General features: G+C 38.2%; 1 protein-coding gene across 5 annotated transcripts in view; it reads left to right on the top strand.

Annotated features, from left to right (window-relative positions):
- The window catches only part of LOC121952899 (vacuole membrane protein 1-like), a 93,987-nt gene that overhangs the window by 8,945 nt on the left and 63,448 nt on the right, over positions 1–21,594 (top strand). For 4 of the 5 annotated variants that reach the window (XM_042499769.1, XM_042499770.1, XM_042499768.1 and 1 more), the window contains one exon: positions 1,836–1,946. In XM_042499769.1, coding sequence (XP_042355703.1) covers positions 1,836–1,946 — 111 coding nt within the window. Of the gene's footprint in view, positions 1–1,448; positions 1,502–1,835; positions 1,947–21,594 lie in introns of those variants that run through there. The other variant, XM_042499771.1, reaches the window with a different exon arrangement.

Genomic DNA, 21,594 nt, shown 5'->3' with positions numbered 1-21,594 from the left:
ACATCTCTTGCTAACTGGATGGGAGGGGGGATGATACAGCTAAAAATGTTATAACCACAAAAAATCTTTTTATGTGGAAATTGAAGAAATATTCGGTAATTTGGTCTATATATTAGACTGTATATATAAAATAGGTTTATTGCAACTAGTTGAAAGAGGGAATATCACCTCCTGCTGTGGTGGAGTCAGACATACTTCTGTCAATAAATCGATTCTTCCTCAGTGCATGTATCGTAGGACAAGGGCAGTAGTCCAATTAAGTGGCCTAATTGAGCTATAACAGTAGCTCGACTTAAGTATGCATGTAAATGTACGGACTGATGGAAACTGTCTGCATCAAAGCTTTGTTTAATCCGTGTAACTTTAAACAACACCCTGTGTTTTGCACAGATTATTATTACTGTGGCACACTGTGCTTACACTGATGGCACAGGACATGAAGAAAACACCTCAATATCAAACATCTGTGTTCAAAATAAAAGATGTGATTTGAGACTGAGAAACACAAAATCACAAACAAAACCTTGTCAGCAGGTATTTCCCACTTCTGTTCTTCCCTTATCTCCACCACAAAATAAAAAATACACTACAATTAACATTGGGCAAAATTTTAAGTCCGACTTTGGCAATTTTTATGCTCAGCAGACCCTTAAGTGCCTCTCAGAGTTGTTCCTAATCCTTCATAATTGTCAGTTCAGTTAATTTTTTTCTTCACTTTTGATTATGGGAAAGTTGGCCTTAAATGTTACTATGAGTGGCATTAAAAAAGTCCCTAAAAGCCTCAAATCCAATTTAAACTGTAGGAACACTTATTATATATTGGCATAGAGATTGGGATGTGCATCTCGCTTTCCTATGAGAGAATATTTACACAATCATCTCTAACAAGTGTGTATTTGTGGTAGTGTGCCTACATCACTTTAGTTTAATAATTAACTTCCCACAAAGCCTTGTTGTACCTTCTAATCTCTTGTGCCCACAGGGCAAACTTCTGACTGCAATTCACTGTGCTGTAGATCTGAATAACACACCTTCCCATTTCTTTTTTCCACTTTTTTACTGACGTGCTGTAGTGTTTGGAAACCCACTTGCATAAAAAGGTTGGTTTTTTTTCCCCCAACGTTATATATGCACAGACTCAGAAGTTGTGTAATCACTTCTCAATAACCATACGTAACAATTGCCCATGGCTGGCACTGCACTTCCCAGCAAAGAGAGTGTGGTGTTTTTGTTTTGCTGGGTTTCCTGGGAAATGGAGTCTTCTGGTCAGAGCCTCCCCAAACTCCTCAGTCCCCTCCCTTCTTCCCGTAATCTACACACTCCATGCTTCCTCCTAAAAACGACCTGCCCTGGCTCGAGGGAGGAGGTGTGATAGATGGAGTGATAGTGGCAGATGAGCAGGAGGAAGAGGAACATAGAGAGAGAGAGAGTGACAGAGAGATCTTGGCTTGTCTTACTTTACGAGTTGTGTAAGAGCTGGCTGCAACCAGAAAGAATAATGGTGCTGTTCTTCTGTCAACGTGCTGAACACTCCTACCCTACGGCTCTGTCCTCTAAACTCAACAACAACCTCTGTCTCTAAAGGTCTCTCTCTCACTCTCGTCCTCTCTCCCTCTCTCTCTCTCTCTCTCTTCCTCTCCCTCTCTCTCTCTCTCCACCACTCACTTGCCCTCTCCCACCCTTTTAAGTGGCCTCTGTTTTGCACACTTTCACTCTCGTACCTTCTCTCACTCTGTCTCTGTCCCTCCTCTCTCCGTGCCCCCCTCCCCTTTCTTGTTTTCCTGTGCGTGTGTCTCTGCCATGTGGTTGACTGTCCCTCTTTCTGGCCTCTGCAGTATGTGCGCTACATGGAGAAGAAGACGCTGTGGTGCGCCTATTGGGTCGGCCTGGGCATCCTCTCCTCGGTGGGTCTTGGCACTGGCCTGCACACCTTCCTTCTTTACCTGGTGAGTGTTTTCTGTGACTCCCAAAGACAAGTTGCGCACCACTTTTCTCACAGTGCAGCTATTCACTTGCCTGTGCATGTTTACAACAGAGCTGAAGCTCAAACACAGTGGATGATGGTGGTGCAGTGACGCAGGTTTAAAAGGCTGTGTTGATGCTGTTGTTGGGTTGTTGCAAAGCTTTAATAAGAGCATTATGAAAAGCTTTTGCAGGCTCCTTATGCATTTGCACATGTGAGTTAGCATGGGGTTTGTGAGCACGTGCATTTCAGAGTGGGGCGGAGATGAATAGACGCTGTGGTAGCCGCACTGTTTTGACAGGCAGTCTAGGAACAATCGCACTCACTGACCCCTCTGACTGAGTGCACATGAGGATAAAAACACTCTCCCTCCCCCTCTTTGAGTTCTTTCTCTTTCCCTTCTCCCTTTGCTCCTGCTCCCCACTGTGTCGCTCACTCTCACTTTCTCTTACACTCCCTCCTCGCACTCGTTCTCCTTTTTATGTCTCTCCTTTTCTTACATCTCCCCCACCCCTTCTCCCTTCCTCCCTCTTGCTGTTTTCCCCCAACTCTCTATCTGCCTCTGAGTGTTTTTGCTCCGTTTCAAGCGGTGTTGGGTCTCTACTGCTGATCAGATGATGGTCCCAAAACATCTGCTTGTCTTCACGGCTCCATCTGTCACCAGGGAGTCCACTGTCACACTTGTATGACCCGGCCCAGCGGAGCTGAACTGGAAACTTTGAAGTGCGTGTCCTTCATTCTGCTGTTTTTAAAAGCCAGACTCTGGCCTCCCAAATGTAATTTGAGAGTTTTTTTTGCTACTTTCTCTCACTGGCTCTGCTCACTTGTGCAGAAGGTTTGAATGTAGGATGTCACCATCTAGTGAGCATGGCTGCTACTGCAGGTTGTGGTGTCAACGGGTTCATGGCAGAACTTGGTGCTCCTTGCTGGAGCTGCTGTAGTGCATTTTTTATAGAGCTGGACTGATATTGTCTTTAAAGGGCAATTCTGGTGCAGATATTTTTGGATTTAATCAACTCATATACAATGTTTTTGCATGGATACTCAAATAAAAATATATATATTTAAAATTTTTACCTCATATATATATAATCTGAATATACAGAACGGTGCAAAAGTCTTAGGCTACCTTAAACTTTATTTTATCAAGGTTATAATGTTTATACATATTTATTTGTCAGCAGTCTCTTTAGGAAAATATAACCAGAACATACCGGAAATATGTATACATTATTAAAAATGCAAATATTTCAGATTAAATCAACTTCAACAGGTGAAAGTTGCATTTATTTAGTGTGAACTGAACTCCCTTTTCCCTTAGCATGTCTTGAACTCTTTTGGGTAGTCAATTTACAACACTAATCTTCTGGTATACTAGAAGATTATTTAAGAAAACTTCAGGATAGTCTGCCCAAGAGAGTTCAAGAGGTGCTACGTGAAAGGGGAGGTCACAATAAATATTGACATCAGTCTGAAGAAGCCATTTTGTTCAGACTTTTTGGCGTTTTAATGCATTGTACATGTACTCTGTGTTCTTCGTTTGCATCTTAATAAAGAAACTGAGAAATAATATATTTATATCCTTATTGCAGCGTCGCTAAAACAAGAAATCCTAAGACTTTTGCGCCATACTGTGATTAATCTGGCCCAAGTTGATTTCTTGTAGGGTGGAAATGCCTCTGATACTACATATAATACCATGAGACAGTGCTATATGCATTGAAACATTGCAGTCTTCTGCAGACTGACACCTGTTGATGATAATCCATCTTGTACACACTGAAATAAAAGATTGATATATATATAAAGAAACAGTCAGTGGTCAGTGAGAAAATTGTATTATATTAAAGATGATTATCTTTAATTATATACAATTATATATGTGTGTGTTTTTTTTAAATGAAAAACCTAATATTGGCCTTATTTTTAGTCTAACCATATTTGATTATATAAAGATCCCTGTCTGATCTAGTGTCTGATTCCTCTTCTGAACTCTGAAACCACAAGTAAGAAGTACAAAACCTGACCTCAGAGAATCCAAATTATACATCCTCTTTTCTGTAGATGCTGAAAGGAGCCACTGAGATTCTAAAGTGATTTTGTAGATGTCTGGCCTCTGACATATTTTCCTGATTTCTGACAGAAAAAAAGTTTTTGTGGTAAGGGACAGTGATGAGTACGAGCAGACAGGTTGTCCTGTTTTTAGGAACTAGGACTGGGTCAGACATTGTAACTGGGTCAGACAAGCTCAGAACATTTGATAAGATGTCCCCACAAACTTGTGGCCGAAATACTTGGGGCACGGACACGACATGTTTGCCACAGCATGCCCACAGCAGAGTGTGTCAGTTGTAATCAACTGAAACTGCTACTCTGACCACGGACACCGCGTGCACCTGCATATGCATGGTGCGGCTCCTCTTGTCTGTTTTTTATTTCTTGAGGTGTGACGCACAGTCTGAGCTACTTCAGAAAATGCCTGTGATTCCAACAGACGTGTTGCCGTACATTTCAGAAGCATCCCAAAAGCAGCTCTCCAGTCTCCTTAGTTAAAATTATGCATGTGGTCTATTTTTGATGCGAGTAGCGATGTGTTTCATGGAGCAAATCGAGCCAGGCAGGAAGTGGAACTGCAGCATCCGGTCCATTTTCCAAATAAACACCTTGTAAATATAAAACTATGTAAATATAGATATTAGGGGTGAAAATCGGCAGAGACCCCCGATATGATATCACCCATAGACTGTATATAAATATGCAGGACACACCCCCGCTTACCCTCGCTATGCGCATCTGCGCAGTAGCGTTACTCGTGGTGGGGGAGTTCCCACCAAAACACCCGTCCAACCAATTGTGCGCGGTTCCATTGAATGTGAGTGCACGGATTGGCTTACAAGGCTGTCAATCATGGTGGAAAAGCCCCCGTTTGTGTAATGTAATAATTTATTAAAACCAAACTTATCAGACAGAAACCATCTTTGGGAAATATTTATTTGGCGTGTACCTTGAGTTTTTAGTTCAGCCTATGTCCCATTCACTGACATGGAGAGGCGAGCCTTAGGACCTATACTGCAGTCAGACACCAGGGGGTGATAGAGATTGAGTAGTCTCACTTTGGGGAAGCTGTCATGTCATACATCTTTATTTACAGTCTATGATATCAACACAATACTTAGGTCAAAAATCAATACAGTATTGTTGCAATATTCAGTATTTCCCAATATATTGAGTATTGCGATAACAGATATATTACAATTTCATTTAACCTTTTTTGTCAACTGCAAATTAAGGAAAACTTTATCAAAATCTGTTTTTGTCTAATAAGAATAAGTTTTTAATCTGTTCATCTCACTTCAACAAAAAACAAAGAAGTAGGAAAAAACAACAATAAACACAAAACAGGCATAAAACTGAACCATTTAACTGCATAGCCTACTTACCTATTTATAATAGAAGCCTGAATATCATGTAAAAAGTGACCACATCAACAAAATCTGCAAGTCTGCAAAATCAGACAGCCAAAACGCTCCCTCTTTTGTAGGAGATTGTGAGGAAGACGATGCAAAACCTGTTGCAGCTGTGCGCGTTGGAATTCACAGAAAACGTACAACTTGAACTCTCTGTAGCTGTTTTCCTTCCTGTCTGTAAGACTTAATAATATACTAGAAATGAGGACTGAAGTGGGCCTCTGTGTTTACCAGCTCTTGACTTTGATTTAGCTCCATGTCAACATTTGGAAAGAACACCACCACAGTTCCTCTGTCAGTGGTATACAAGTGCACCACTAGAGATATACACCAGCTCAGGGGAAGAAGAACTGCAATGAATTTTTATTGCATTTTCAGTTCAGCAAACTTTCTGATTGTGAGGAGTAGCAGAGCTCAAATCAGTCAACCAAACCAAACTGTTACTTTTCTTGGAGAAAATTCGAGGCAACTTTTTTGATGATCTGCTAATCATGTAAGTCGATGAAAATGTTATCTTGTTATTTTGCTCCTCTGTCATTATAGACTGACCCTCCTGTGGTTTTGGACTGTTGGTTGCACAAAGCAAGACATCTGAAGATGTCCCCCTGGGCTCTGGGGAATTGGTTATTATTAATATTTTCTGTTGTTTTATAGACAAAACAACTTTCTGAGAAAATAATTGTCAGATGTATTAAATATATATTAGCTGCACTTAGTCCTAGATTATATTCTTCCAAATAGTATTATATATTAGAATCAAATCTACAACTGATGTGCTCTGTTGTTAAAAAAAAGGCCCGTAGAACTTAAGGATTAATTAATAGATACTAATTAAAGCCATTGTATTTGTAAATAATAAATAATTTCTAAATTATCAGATGTTTGCAACGGACCTGGTTCATTACTATTAACAGTCAGTAGAGGGTGCCAGTGGTTTTGAAATGCTGATAAACCAGAAAAATCAGGGCAGACTATTAATTCAATACTTGAAGGGTTTTTCCTGGCTCGAAACGAGGTGGAGGAGGTACCATCCTAATCATGTGCACACACGTGTATGTGCACTGGGCCTTCAACTGGCTTAGAGAAACACTTTATACAAGCAACATATTTTAGGAATTCTAATAAAATGATTAGGAAAAAATTATAAATTGTGGCTAAATGGATAGTCAGTTGTGTTTATACCGTGAATCCCAGGGAATTAAATGTGCTCTTGCAACTTTCTGTAGTGGTCCCAGTAATATTTGTTTGTGTACTGAAGCAGCAGATCCCATGACTTGATTAAGCTACGTCTGAGACTGACAACTTTACCACAAAATCATGATTTCTGAATGACACACTGGATATGTTTTATTCTGCCACCCAAATATTTTTTACACAAATGTAGATATTCTGCTTTTGAAGGATGAAAAAATAATTTAAAAATATATTTATTTCAAGTAATCCTCTGTCACACACTTTTGGAAGACACTTTAATAAGATGATTTGATATCTAAATAATTTATTTTGATTCCTTTACTTACTGTTTTAAAATAATCACTATTCGTAGTAGATATGTTCTCATATATTGCAGTGAACTAATATCATGTTTTACAGATGTCTGTCTAAGCTTTTGTACTTAAAGTGTGTGTGTTTGTGTGTGTGTGTGTGGGGTCATAAAAAATTCTTGGAAATTTTTTTTTTTTTTACATTTCACTGGTGTAAATGTTTTAGTCTCAGTACAAGGCAGCATTAAGACACAATCTGACTACTGTCTGCAATGACATTTAGAAACTCTGGTGATATAAAACTCTCAGTGAACAGCAGCAAAAAGGAGTTCTGTTTTTCTGAGTTTTTTTATTGTGGTGGCAAAGATGGGCTGGCCCGAGCTTTGCTGTAATCCATTACTTTTTCCTTTTCTTACATTCCACCCCTGCCTCTGGACTTACTCTAATTTGGGGCATTTAGTATCTTTCATGGCCAATATATCAAACAATATTGGCTGGTTGGACAGGGGTGGGCAATATATCAAATATACTCAATGTATTGCAGCTTGTTCCACATGAGATATATAAAATGACTATACAGCGATTCATGAACATGGAGGATAAATTGTCATTTTTTTAAAGTCACTGGCATAAGACTGCCTTTGGCTTTATCAGCTCTTCTACGGCTCTCCGCCTCTCACAGACACACACAAAAGGCAGGGCTTTTTCAGAGCTCCAGACTGTGACTATTTAGTTGCTTTTTGCGACTATGTAGCACCACTATGACTACTATTCAGATACTAAAAGCAAATACTGTTAATATCTGGAGAGCTGTTAGTTTTCGGCTTTCAGCAAATTAATCATCAGGTTTACCGGCGCTGTGGTAGTCTATGCGTGATAGTGGCACTAGTGTGAGCAGGTGAGGTGTGTTTTTGTATCAGCAGAGCTCTGATTGTGACTGTTTAGCCACATTTTGCGACCACGGAGCACCAGTACAACTTGCAGATGTTTGTAATATATGAACTGGAGAGCTGTTAGTTTGTTTGCGGCTCAGAGTGAATGAATCCTTACATTTAAAGGCTACGCAGTGACAGTTTAACTTTCTCCTAACGCTAACATCCAGCTGCTCACTGGAAGCTTCAAGTCCATAAACATTGACACTTCCAGCCCGCGATGAGCCAGGTCTTTCAAAATAAAAGCACTGTGGGTTCCACTTTGATTTTTCAAATTATAACAATATTCTGTTTAACTAAATTGTAACAGTATTTTAACTAACTTCATTATAACAGTATTTTATTTAACTTCATTATTTGGTAGTAGCTACTTCAATTGAATTGTAACTGTAGTTCATTTAATAGTTTTGAATTTTAGTAGTCTATATTACTTTAGAAGAGATTTTGAAATACTGAGATAAATATCATGTATTGTGATATAGCCTAAGAATATCACAATATTATGTTAAAGCTATATGGCCCACCCTAGTTAGACACTGCAACAATTAATGTCTCCGATGCACATAAATCTTTGCTATTGGTTGAGTCTGAGACCTTAATGGTCAAAGTTCACCAAAATTGAACTCAACATGAAGCGAAGATGCTTTGCCTCAAGAATCAAATGTTTTTTTGCCCCTTTGTTTGTGTTGAATGGATGTTAACGGAAGGAGAATACTTGCAAGTTTTAATTTCATTCACTTGTGATTGTACCTGCAATTTCAGAAATCCACTTAGGGCGATGCGTATTTGAAAATAGTGGTTTCCATTAAGACCCGTGTCAGAGTTTTGTCAAGAGCTCGAGGTGCGGTAAAATTTTGGCTGCTGTGTCATTCTTAATTCAGGAAAAACTGAATGGATGTATCACTTTTGTGACACCAAGTATCTGTGTTTGTAGTCACATAAAGGCTGATCAATGAAAACTAAAAATGACAAAAAAGGTTAAGTGTTATATATCACATCATTGAAGAGCATATTGAACCATAAAAAAGTACATTTCACCGTATTCCAGTTTTTTTAGTCATCTGTCTAATAAATAAGCAGTTCTTACGTGAATACTTGTAGGTCTAACAACAATCACGGTCCTCTGTAGTGGTTTTTTCACATGACATAACATGTGACTCTGTTGTCATATGACTTTTCCTTTTATTCCAGTTGTCTTCATGTGTCCGTCCCTTTTCTGGCTTCTTTAACCCTTTGAAACCTGTAGAGACTTCATTTTTCTTATGCTGCTTTCAAACATCCTTCATGTCACCTTGAACTGGTAAAAAGGCAATGAGCACCTTGATAAGAAATGTTCAACAAATTGCAAGAAATTAGTAGATTTGGTAAAGTATCTTTAAAAAGGTGGGGAAAATGTAAAAAAAGAAAAATAGCTAGGAAAAAACTGTATGTATAATTATCAAAACTTCATTTTTTAAAAACTTTCTCTTTTTCATTTTTTCATTTTTTTCTGTCTGTCTTTCTTTCTTTCTTTTATTTATTTTTGTGTGATTTCCTTATAATTTTTTCTAATTTCTTGCTAAATTTTGTGTCATTTCGTCTTTTGTTGCTCCTCGCCTTCTTCCCGTGTTTTTGAAAGAATTTAAGCCAATTTGCTGAGGTTTCAAAGGGTTAAAGGACTTAACTGTTCGATTGAAGCTAATTTTTTTCATTTCCTCCAGTTACAGTAAATCTGTGGTCACATTTTTCTCTGCTGACAGCTAAGTGTTGACTCCACTGAAGTGCTGCTACACACAAGGTTTCTGTTTAACCTCTGTGAAATTGAAATGGCAATCTCTCAGTGCTAGGTGTTTTGTTAGAAATAAATGACTGGCACTCATCGCATATTAACGGCACACATCCTTGGTAGGAACTGTTATGAGAGTACAGCAGAACTGCCAATAGATGGGGGTGCAGAGCCAGTAACATGCAAACCATCCCAGTCAATGAAACCAGAGCAGAAGTGGCAGCTCTCCTGTTCCCTGACATGGGCAATTGCTGCCCTGTGTCTCCTCTCTGTGTTTGCATCCCGCTGAGACTGCGGGAGATCATTGTGTGCGGACAGGACTGGTTATTGGAGAAAGATAAAACCCTGCAACTCAGGCGTGGAGAAGAAAAAAAGCACACTTCTTGGCACACCATCAAGTGTATTTTATCCAGCTGGTCGAAGGGAGGAGGTCATGGGTGGGTGCTCATAATACAGACCATGAAAACAATAAAATCATGCAGGAGCACCGGAGAGATCTTATTTCGTTGGGGGGCTGCGGAGGAAAGGATCACACATGCACACTTACAGAGAGTCCTGCACCTGCGCATGTGTCTGCCATAATGATTGTGAAGATCATAATTATGAGTAGGACCGGCTTTCATCCCCACTTAGATTTTAAAGTATTTGTTTTGAAGTGACAACGAGTGTCACTGCCCTCCATAAATCCTCTTTTAACTGAGAAGGGGTTAGTGATGAGTGTGACTCTTGAAAGCTTGGGAATGCTGTAAATATTTTAGAAGAGAGCTCATCTGAGTCATCCACCATTAAATTACTTTCAGTAATGGCTGTTGCGATTAAGTCATTATGGGCAGCACGAAAATTGTTGTGTTCAACGTTAAATCAACAGCAACAAAGAATTAAAGTCATTATAATTGAAGCCGCGCACGTTGCTGTTTACATAATAGCAACTAGGGTAGTCTTCTTTTTTTGCTATTCATCCGAGCTTTAAGCTGTTTTATGAGTGAGAGGTGTACATGTCTGTCTGGGAGCAGCCTTTAGGCTAAAAGACAACAGCAATCCTATGGGATAATAAAAAAAAAAATCCTACCATGTTTGTAGCTGGTTTATGACTCATGATTTACAGTGCCTTGTCTTTCAAAAAATAAACCAGTGGCTCATCTAAATAAAGGCACATTCTGTAGTTTTCTATATTCAGTTTCTTTTAGGATTGCTAAATTATAGGTTGCACAAGAGGTTTGTGTAGAGTATACAGATTTTCCCCTACAAACCCCCTGAAATTAAGTTTTGGCTGTTTGGCAATTACCAGGAGCACAGCTTTAATTAGCTCCAGCTATCGCTGTGAGCGCAGAGCAGGTCTTAGAGTGGAGCTTCCACACTGTCCCTGCATTGTTGTGAATATCATGCTTCCTCACACACACACACACACAACACATGCACACACACACACACACACACACACACACACACACACACACACACACACACACACACACACACACACCACTACGTACTGCTGCTGCACCATTTTTGGGTCCTGATAGGATATGCGATGTGATTTTTGGTATTGCGATTTGATATGATGATTTGTTTTGAGTTGAGTGTACTTTATAAACATGAGATGTGGGATAATCAACTTGCTTTGCTTTTGCAAAATAACAGGAGGCCAGGGGCCAGTTGCAGAAGCCCCATACATGTTTCTAGGATTTTAGCACATTCCTAGGATTTGAGGACATTTGTAAGATTTTTGGACTTTTCTAGTATTTATGAACTTTTTGAGGATTTTACGTAATCTGTAGGATTTGAGGACATTCGCAGAATTTTAGGATATTTTGAGGGTTTTAGGATGTTTCAAGGATTTTAGGACGTTTTGAGGATTTAAAGACATTTCTCGTATTTTAGGACATTGCTTGCATTTTAAGAAAATGGAAAAAAATTGAGTATCACTGCACAAGACCATTGGAAAATTTTAAACCATACAGTTCTTGAGACTGTATCATTAGACATTTTTTCAACAACAATGCACACCACATGCCAGTCAGTCTTTTTGATTGTAATTTCAGCAGCATCACGCAGTGCTTAGAAAACTGGTAAAAAAAAACAAAACAAAACAGAACAGAATACCTGTTTTTATTATCTCGTTTTTAACTATTCTACTCCAAGTAAGCTCTGACCTTGCTCTGTGAAATGTGCTATATTACTCAAACTCTACTTACTAAGATGTTTATGTATAATAAAATGATTTAAAAAATATATTCTTTAGGATGTTAGCTCTTCCTGGTTATCAAGCTTGCTGTGTTAACCATAAATGGATTTTTTTTGTAGTAGGGCTGGGCTATATATATTGATATAATATCAGTATCGTGATATTAGACTGTATTTTGGATATCATAATATCATAATTGTTGACTTTTCCTGGTTTCAAAGGCTGCATTACAGTCAAGTGATGTAATTTTCTGAACTTAACTTACTAGACTGTTCTAGCTGTCCTGGTATTTGCCTTTACCCACTTAGTCATTATACCCACATTACTGGTGATGATTTATGAAAACTATCATCGTGTAAAAACTTTGTGAAAACTGCAATATTGCATCATGTCTCCAGAAGAAAACTTTACCAACATCTGTTTTACCTGATAGAATAAAGTTTTCTGTTTGTTCATCTCACTTTAATCAACTTTATCACAGCTACATTTATCAAGTAGACTGAAAAGCAGTTGATTTGTTGTTCTAGTTGGCTACCAAAGATTTATTTGTATTTGCAATATTGATAATTTATATTGAAAATATAAAAAAAAGTTTGATATTTGGTGTCTGTGTAAAGATACAATATTTCCACGCAAAATATGGCAATACTATGTTTAGTGGATTTTCCCCCACCCCCAGTGAAAGCTGAATTTGGGTTTCTGTTAGAGCAGCTCAAGGTCCGCATCTACAGAATGTCCACTACTTGAAATAGATATGACAGCACGTTACTCGTAGCTTACCACAATAAAAGGATCTATTTCCACCTCTGCATTTGCATTATATAGATTCAAGCATTAAAGTCTATTTAAAAAGTTGTAACCAAAAAGAAAATGAAGATACTAAATTGAATCTTTTTTTTCTGGCTTCTGCTGCTGTTCAGGTCTTTAAAGTTCTCTTATGCTGTTCTACAGTTAAGTGCAGTCCACCCACGCATTCACAGTCTGACAAGAACATGTGGGTGAGGGAAACTCGGTCACAGCATGGCAGCGGGGTATCAGACAAAGGACTGATGTGTTGGTGTGTACGTGTGTGTGCGTGTGTGAGAGAGAGAGAGAGAGAGAGAGAGAGAAAGACACTAGTTCTCATTCACCTGACCATTGTGTGGCTTTTACAGCCTTACTACAACCCCAGAAAACAATGGGTCACCTTCACGTTCACATAGACAGAAACCTGGTTGCTTTGTTTTAGATGTGACTCACTGTCCCTCTGGTGTGTGTAACCTGGACTAACATTTCCACTTCTCATAAGTGTTGATTGTAGAGTTGTTTTAGAGCTGATAAGCCTCCACGTCGGCTCTTTAGAGAGTGTTGAGTAGACTCTGACTGATGTTGACTTACTGTGTATATAAACTAATATATTGATTCAGAACGTTCTTTGCCGCACATGCTTTCTGTGTCATACATGACTCAACACAGCACATTAATAGCTCCTCTGTTCACTAGCTTGTGAGAATTGATACCTTGCATGCATGTTACCCGCAACATGGGTGACACATAGGGATCAAGTTCAGTAGTTCTTTGAAAAGCTGAAAAGCTGCTCTTGAGTCACCAGTGGCCAGCAGTAACAGATCTTGCTTTAATGTCGACACCTCTTAAATTCGAATAGAAGCCATTCATTTTTAACTACATCTAGATAGTGTGTCAGAACTTTATCGCCTGGATTTTATCCTCCCACTACTGAATGAGTAGTATTACTTACATAAAGATACGTTGGTTGGGGATTTTCACGCTGCTAAGTTATGGATCTGCAGCTGCTCGTGAGGGGAATCTAACTTTGAGGCTTTCACTTCCTTTGGCAAAAAAAGAAGAGGACAAAACACTTTCTTTTATGTTTTTTTTTTTGTAATTAATCTTCCTCAGACGCTTGGAGACATAGATCTGCCCAAACGTCTTTAGACTTACTCATCCTCACCAAACTCCTTTAAAGATGAATACCAGAGAGATGTGTAAATGGGAGCTTTCTCTGTGTGTGGTGTTTCGAAAGGCTTCTCAATCTTAACTGTCACACCTCAGCCATCCAAAGCATGCGTCTGTCTGTCTGTGTCTCGGAGGCCCCAGGAGTCCTGTTAATACCAAGTACAATAACCATTCACTCTGAAAGACATGCATTCACTCACACACACTCGCACACACACTCCACAGGAAGCAAATCCTGGGCCAAAGTGGGCTTAGTTTGTAGCCAGTCTGGAACAGCACCAACAACCCTGTCAGAACAAGCCAAACCTGACCAGACCAAACCAGAGCGCGGCTGCTGGCACCCTGCAGGTGTTTAGGTGATTTGGAATTTTGTTATGAAATTATACCACAAAGATCACCCAAAGCTTTTCAGTTACCCGTCACATTATCACAAACCCTCAGGTGTTACTGTGTAGCACAGGAGTTGGCAACCTGTACAGTCAAAAGAGCCCCAGAAAAACCTTTTGGAGTCGTAAAACATATTAAAGCCTTATAATGAAGGTAACACAGCTTATGAAGATTAAATTAGCCCATAAACTTTCGAAATAGGTTTAAATTAGCATTCATTAATATGTTTTACCACAGAGTGCCTTCTCTGCAGAGGGCTATTTATGATTATTTGGGAGGCTACTTTGACTTAACCCTTTAAAACCTGGATTGACATCAGTTTTGTTGTGGTGTGAATGCCTTTCACAAGCATTTAAACCTTAGAAATGTGAGGGAATTGGTTTGATTTCTCTCTAAACATGGGAACAAAGGCAATGAGCAATTATGCAAAAAGTATTCTGCAATTTGCAAGAAATTATGTAAAGATGACAAGAAAATGACTTGATAATGTGTTTTAGAGAGAGAGAGAGAGAGAGAAAGAGATAATTATTGGAGAATTATCCCCCCGAAATAGGGGCGTTTTTACTTTCACTTGTTGCTAATTTCTTGCAAATTTTTGGCCATTTCTTGTTAAATGTCACATTTCTGTCTTTTTTACAAGTTAAAAGCATTGGTGGTGAATGCAAACAAATCAGCTCAAGCACTTTTCCTTTTTTGGACCTGTTGCAATTTTCTTATATTAACAGCTTTAGCCTTCTTTATATCTGATGGACTTTTAGTGGGGACCATCATTAGTTTCCTTGTAGTAGTTTTAGTTAAATGAAACTCATCCAAATCCATTTAACTTTAATCCAATAACGCCATCACTGATTTAAAATAAAGATAAGTACATCTTTCCCATTAAAACCTGTTTAAATAGTTAATTATTTTAAATGAAGAATTAAAATTCAAATTTAATCTTTCTTATCTTTTTATTTCAGAAGAGTACAATAATCTCCAATCACCAATGGGTGAACATGCAACAGTACACTGAGTATCATGCTTTCTCCCATCCCTCCCTTCACCTTTTCTCAATTACGCAAACAAAAAAAAAAGAACAATAAACAATAGCAAAGTTTTAGGTAATATCATAATGTGTCCTTTATTCATATATCCATTTCCAATTCCAATGTCGGTCACCTTTGTCAATTTTCCAAGCAAGGAAGTAACAAAAACCAAAGGTCTAAAAACATAAAACCACAGTGTTATTGTTAAGATAAACATGTGATACTTGGTCTAGAAAAGCAAAAGCAAAAGTATCTCTTTCATAGCAAAATATGTTATAGTTAATACTTTGCTTTTTTTTTTAACAAATTGAAAATCTTTCATATCATTTACTACATAGAAACATGGGTTTCAATCAAATTTTCAAAATTATTTAGTGAAGAAATTAATCCAATTCCAAAAACATTTCAGCAAATCGCATTACCAACACAGATAAACACACGCATAGATGTTCCCCCATAGTTTTCACCTTCTTTGTAAGTTTTTATGCACCTTTACACAACTGAGATAGAATTTATGATAACTTAAAATTAGCTTCCTTGATGTTGTTACTTATAAATGAGAAATTGATTATTTTGCAAATGTTTAGCTGGAAATTTTCATCTGAAATCATCCCTAGGTCTTTATTACAGATATTTAAGAGTCAGGAAAGATGTATAACCTCTTTTAGATGGATGATCTTAAAATTTGCTAATTTTACCCTCAATTGTAATTAAGAACATAAATATATTCTGTATTTTAAAATGTACATTTATGACATATTATGTGGTCTATGTTTATTGCATATTTTACTTCATTGTGTAACTATAGGCAAAGGACAGAGCATGTTTATTTCATTGCATGTTTTAAGACAAAGCACTGCAAAACATAACCCCTGGTTCATTCAGAAATGTGCCACTTACACATTTGAAAACATAGTTATTAAGTGGTTGTGGTAAGGGGTTGTGCTTTCTTTATCAGTGGAGAAGGGTGCCTGTGGTGTGACTAAATTTTGTATTTTATTAAAAAGATTTTTAATGTTTGTAGCCACCTTCCACTGACCTACTATTTACTACTACTACTATTTTTCTTTAAACCTGACTGAGTGACTGGGGGTAAATGCGTGACGCTTTCTTCAACATAAATTATCATATTTTAATATACTCATGCCAATTGCCGTATCAGAGCCAGTGCAATGATCTGGAGTTGAAAAACGTCTTGCAGGAGACCTGAATTTGTTTTTATTGATTTATTTATTTTTTTAATAGAACGCGGTTAGTGTAACAGCTTAAGTTTCAACAAAATCGTAAACAAGAACTTGTAAAATAGCATGATTGTGAGGGAATATCACACAATTTTAAGCTTTGATTTGGTAATGTGTCCTGCTGAAAAAGTTGGTCACACATGATTTGTTCAAAGACTATACGAAATTCCAAAATCGAATGAAAATTTAATGTATCAAATGTATCTACTATGCTAAATTATTTTTTTTTATAAAAAGGAAACATGCATTTCAGAGTGGCTGGTGGCTTAAAATTAAAAATATGAGTGCCTTCCCAGTAGTTTAAAAAAAGTATTTAATGTGCCTCCCCAGTTTTTCACCAGCCCCTTCCTCTTGATAAATAACAAACAGTCCCTGAAGTTAAATAAACACAAGATATTTACATTTAATTTTCCTTTAAGCATGTGTACACATTTTTAATTCGCTGCTGTAAGTCCTGAATTTGTACATTAATTATGAAGTCAATTTCATACAGTTTGGATTAAAATGAAAGCGTTGTCTTTCCAGTGTTTAATCTGTCGCTCAGTGGGAGGTCAGAGTGAGTGTGTCTGTCTGCTCATCAGGGAGAGGTCTCTGAACATGGAGTCGTATGATGAAACCACGTAGATAAATCACTGGGACCAGCCCCTCAAACCTCCAGCATCTCGCAGTGAGTGAGTGAGTGTGTGAGTGTGTGTGCTTACCACCCACTTCTCAACACCCCCGCCCCTCTCTCCGTCTCCGCTCCATCACTGGCCTCACTCCAGCGTTCTCTTGCCTCCCTCGGAGATCCTGACCGGGGCTTCTTCATAACGAACTAACCTCTAATGTTTGTCCTGCTTTGCCTCCAGCAGTCTCCCACTGTAAGGAGCGGTTAACAGGTTATGCCTGCCGGACCGTGTCTAATGTGCTTAAATGGCCCTTGACAACCACAGCGACCTGTTAATGACTGGACTGTCCTGTGGTCGTGGTCGCTGAGAACTGGTCAGTTTATGGTCACCCATTAATGTCTGGTTTGGGGCTTCAGAAGCAACTACATTTGCCACCATAAACCAACAAGAGAAGTCCATGCCATCACTGGTGGCAGGGACGATTATGGGCTGCATCTGCTAGGGTCTGGTAGGGATTGTATAATTTCCCAACACAATTTGTGGTAATTTTGGTGATTTAAAGTTTCGCCCAGTACACAGCATGTATTTATAAGCTACAGACGGCGCACACTTTTTATCTGACTGTCCTGCACCACTGCTTCCTAATGGAAATGTATCGTTTTTTAAATTTGATGTGATGCGTGATAAAATTTTATCATGAGTGAACCATCAGTTATACTTTTGATTTTGTAAAGCCTCTTTCTTGCAAAAGCTGTTTTGCATTCAAGTCATCACGCCTACGCTGTTATGCTCAGTGGCGGGGAAAGTATTCAGATCCTTTACTTAAGTACTAAGTAATACTAACACACTGTAGAAATACTTTGTTAGACATAAAAGTCATACATTGAAAATGTTACTCAAGTACAAATAAGTAAGTAATAAATATGACCAAGAACATGCACTTAAAGTATTCAAAGTAAGTGTCCAGTCCCGCAAAAATCTAAAATAAATAAAAGACAAAACACACAAAAAACTCAAAATGATTCAAAATAAATTGAAAAACAGCTTAAATACTAATCATATATATTTAATTAATCAGCCAATTGATTTATAAACTAATTGTTTCAGCTCTGTTTAAATTAACTGTTGGGTAGTTAAACTCATGACAAAATTTAATATTTCATAAACTTTACGTTGCTTTTTATCCATAATCTTAGTTTGTAAAGTAACTAGTGACTAAAACTTTCAGATAAAAGTAGTCAAATAAAAAATGCAATAATTTCCTCTGGACTGTAGAGAGGAAGTGTAAACTAAAATTCATCCTTAAATACAATACTAAAGTAAATGTACTTAATTACATTCCACCACTGATTATGACATAATGCGAATAACATTGCACCACAGAGGAAAGTACTGTTCTACATGTTTAACAATTCAAAACTATTATAACAATTACACTGGATCCCCAGTACCAAAGCGCACGATAGCCAGTCAGTATCAGTCGCTCATCTCAGCAGCAGCTATTAGCCAACCAGCTTTCACTTCCTCCTGCAGTGGGCACACTGATGTACACTCTGTTTGTGCTGTGGTGCAGAGAGGAAGCTCCTTTCCGCTCATGTGCTTTAGCAACTGTCATGCTTGAAGCCAGTCCCTCTCATTTGTCCAGAATAGATGTTAAAGAAATGTTTCACTGATAAATAGAGGGTTCTCGTATAAAACTAGGCCACGTATGCAGTAGAAAGACACAGATGCTTATGAAATTGGTGCTACATGACCAGAGAAAAAGGAATGTGGCATTCACTTTTGCTAAATAGGTAGAAAACCTACAACTACCACAATGCAATGCACCTCACCAGACCAGTAAACGTTCGCTCTGGCGGGTGATGTAATGTAGACTGGTCTGTGTGAAACAGTGGCAGTTGATGTTAAATTACAGTTAAACAGTAAGCTAAAATATGTTAATGAAAACATTTGAGGTGAGAAATAGGCCACACAGTAACAGAATCTTGGTTTATATTTGATTAGAGCTGCTTAGTTTTACTGCTTGATCTCTCTCTCTTTTCAGCCTTTGTTTTCACTGTACAGGAAGCAGTATGGCGACTACTTCTTGTTGTTGCTATTACAGCTCAGCACGTCACTGAAATGTGTTTCTAAGAACATTTTAGGAGAGAAATATGCAGTGCAGTAATAGAATCTTGATTTATATTTGATCACCACTGCCCAGTTTTGATCGCATTTCAGTCTGAGTTTGAAATGTTATCACGCATCACATCAAATTTTAAAACCAGTACATTTTGCTTTCTCTGAGTTTGAAACCTAAGCAAATTGGTTCGCTTTCTATCAAAGGTTGAATAAAAAAAGCTTGTGAGGGGCATCTCAATGCAGCACAAGAAAACTGATGTGGAACCAGGTTTCAAAGGGTTAAATAAAGAAATAATGAAGGATGTCCAGCAAATCTTTCAATCAAAAAAAGAGATCCTCTTTAAGATTCAAGGATGTTGATGTGGATGAGAATTAACCAAGAAGAGGACCAGTGAGTTATAATATTGATGATATATTGTCTCCACACACACACACACGGAGATATGTCTCGTTACCAGATCCAAACTGTGTGCGTCTCCTCAGAGTCTGCGTGGATGTACTCATACCCAGGAGTGGGGATCCCACTCGATTTGGAGGCCAGGCGTTGGTTTCTGCAGGTCGCCACAGGAATGCCAGCAATGTTGCCTCCATTGTGGATCCCATCGGGTCAGAGAGAGGAACTTTGTGCCTCTGTCAGTACTGATGTGTATTTTAGTGGCTGCAAACATCATCAACATTCGGCAAATCTCAAATTAGACACAGTTAGGAGGTGGAATAGTTATTTCAGCACACACACACAAACCCTCACCACGACTTTGTTTATAGTAAACATTGTATAAGGTGGAATAATGGCTTCTTCTAAGAGAGGAAAAAAACAACTTCCTCCACTGTGAAGCTTTTTTCCTGATATTAATCGTCACCTGAGCCGTTTTAGCGGATGATGTGCGCCTGTTTGTCCTTGCATGTGTCAGCACATCAAAAACAAAACAAGGCAGAGCAGCTACCTGGATGCTGGGGGCTGGGCTCCAGATTAATTGTAAGTCACCTGGACAACGGCAGAGGACTGGGCTTTTGTGAAAGCTGAGAAGCAGTGACACAGCATTCGACAGAGAGAGAGAGCAGATACTGAGAGTCACGCAACACTCTCTGTTGGCAGGCTGTGTGTGTTTGGTAAACACACATTACCTGAGATAGAGTGGGAAGGTGTGAGCAAGAGGAATATAGTGTTTCTTTGCCACACAAATATTCTCCTTGAGGAGTCTGTCTGTGTGTGTGAAGTGTGTTTATGTGGATGTCAGGGCAGAGAGATCCCAATGGAGAGTCAGTGAGGGGGATGTGAGTCCTGGGAGTATACAGTGCTGGGAGTTTCTTGACTTCTCCCTCTGGGTCACTGAAGATTTTCCTATTTGTCTTTTGGTTTTGTCAGAAAACAAGTGTATAAAAAAAACCCAAACATCTTACCACTATAATATGTAATTTTCTGCTGCTATGGGTCTCTCAGTCAAAAAATGACAAAAGACAGAGTAAGACCGTCATTGCAGTGTGTTTATCGCAGGACTCTTTCAGTGTTCATTGTTCAGGAGGTTTTTACCGGGAGCCGAATTATTTGCAGAGCTCGTGCTGCATTCATATGATGTCTGAAGGTCATGGTTTCCGAGTTGGGAAGTCGTTCTTCCGACTTTGTTGTGTTCGTGTACTTTGAGGTTGTAAATTTGGAACAACATGGAAGCTACAAAGAGGATTGGCTGCATTTTAATGCTAAAAGTGTCTAAACAAGAGGTTGATACCTGTTTCCAGTTTTTATTTTTATTTATTATTTTATTTTTTAATACATTTTATATATTATATATATATTTATATTTAATCTAGGCCACTCTACATATTTGATATATTGAATCAAGCGCCACTCTACACTATGCCAGTTATTCAACATGTAACATACCAGAAGTACTTCTCACACAGCCTTAATCGTAATAACAAATATAAATTAATATTCAAATATCAATTTTTATTTATATTTAATCTAGGCCACTCTACATTGCCAGTAGTAAACATTAATACCATATTAAACTTTAAATGTGATTCAAAATTGATATTTGTGAATTAATAAGAAAAGGTTCTTACCATTGACCAACACTAACTTTTGTCTGCCATGTTTATGCATCTATGACGTCAAGTCGGCAACTCCTGAGGTAAAATAATATTATCAATGTTTGTGTACTCTCCTGACTTGCTTTATCATTAAATATTTGCTTGTTTCCTAAAATTTCAAGGGGATATTTGATATATGACGGTAAATGTTAATAGAAGTAATATTCTCACAGCTGTTTTCCTTATTCAACAGAGAAATACAATTTTGAATTAAAGTTTCTCTTAAAGACTGATAAGGCTTATTAGCCTTGTTAACTCATAATAAAACAAACTTCATTCAAACCCGACAGAAACAAAATAAAACTCCCCCAAACCATCTTGGTTACTGTTCCAACAATCACAAGCTCCAGTTTGGTCGATGTAAAACTT

This window comes from Plectropomus leopardus, chromosome 13 (assembly GCF_008729295.1).
Source record: "Plectropomus leopardus isolate mb chromosome 13, YSFRI_Pleo_2.0, whole genome shotgun sequence".
NCBI lineage: Eukaryota > Metazoa > Chordata > Actinopteri > Perciformes > Serranidae > Plectropomus > Plectropomus leopardus.
Note: the sequence above shows the minus strand (reverse complement) of the source record. Positions and strands in the feature narration are given on the sequence as shown.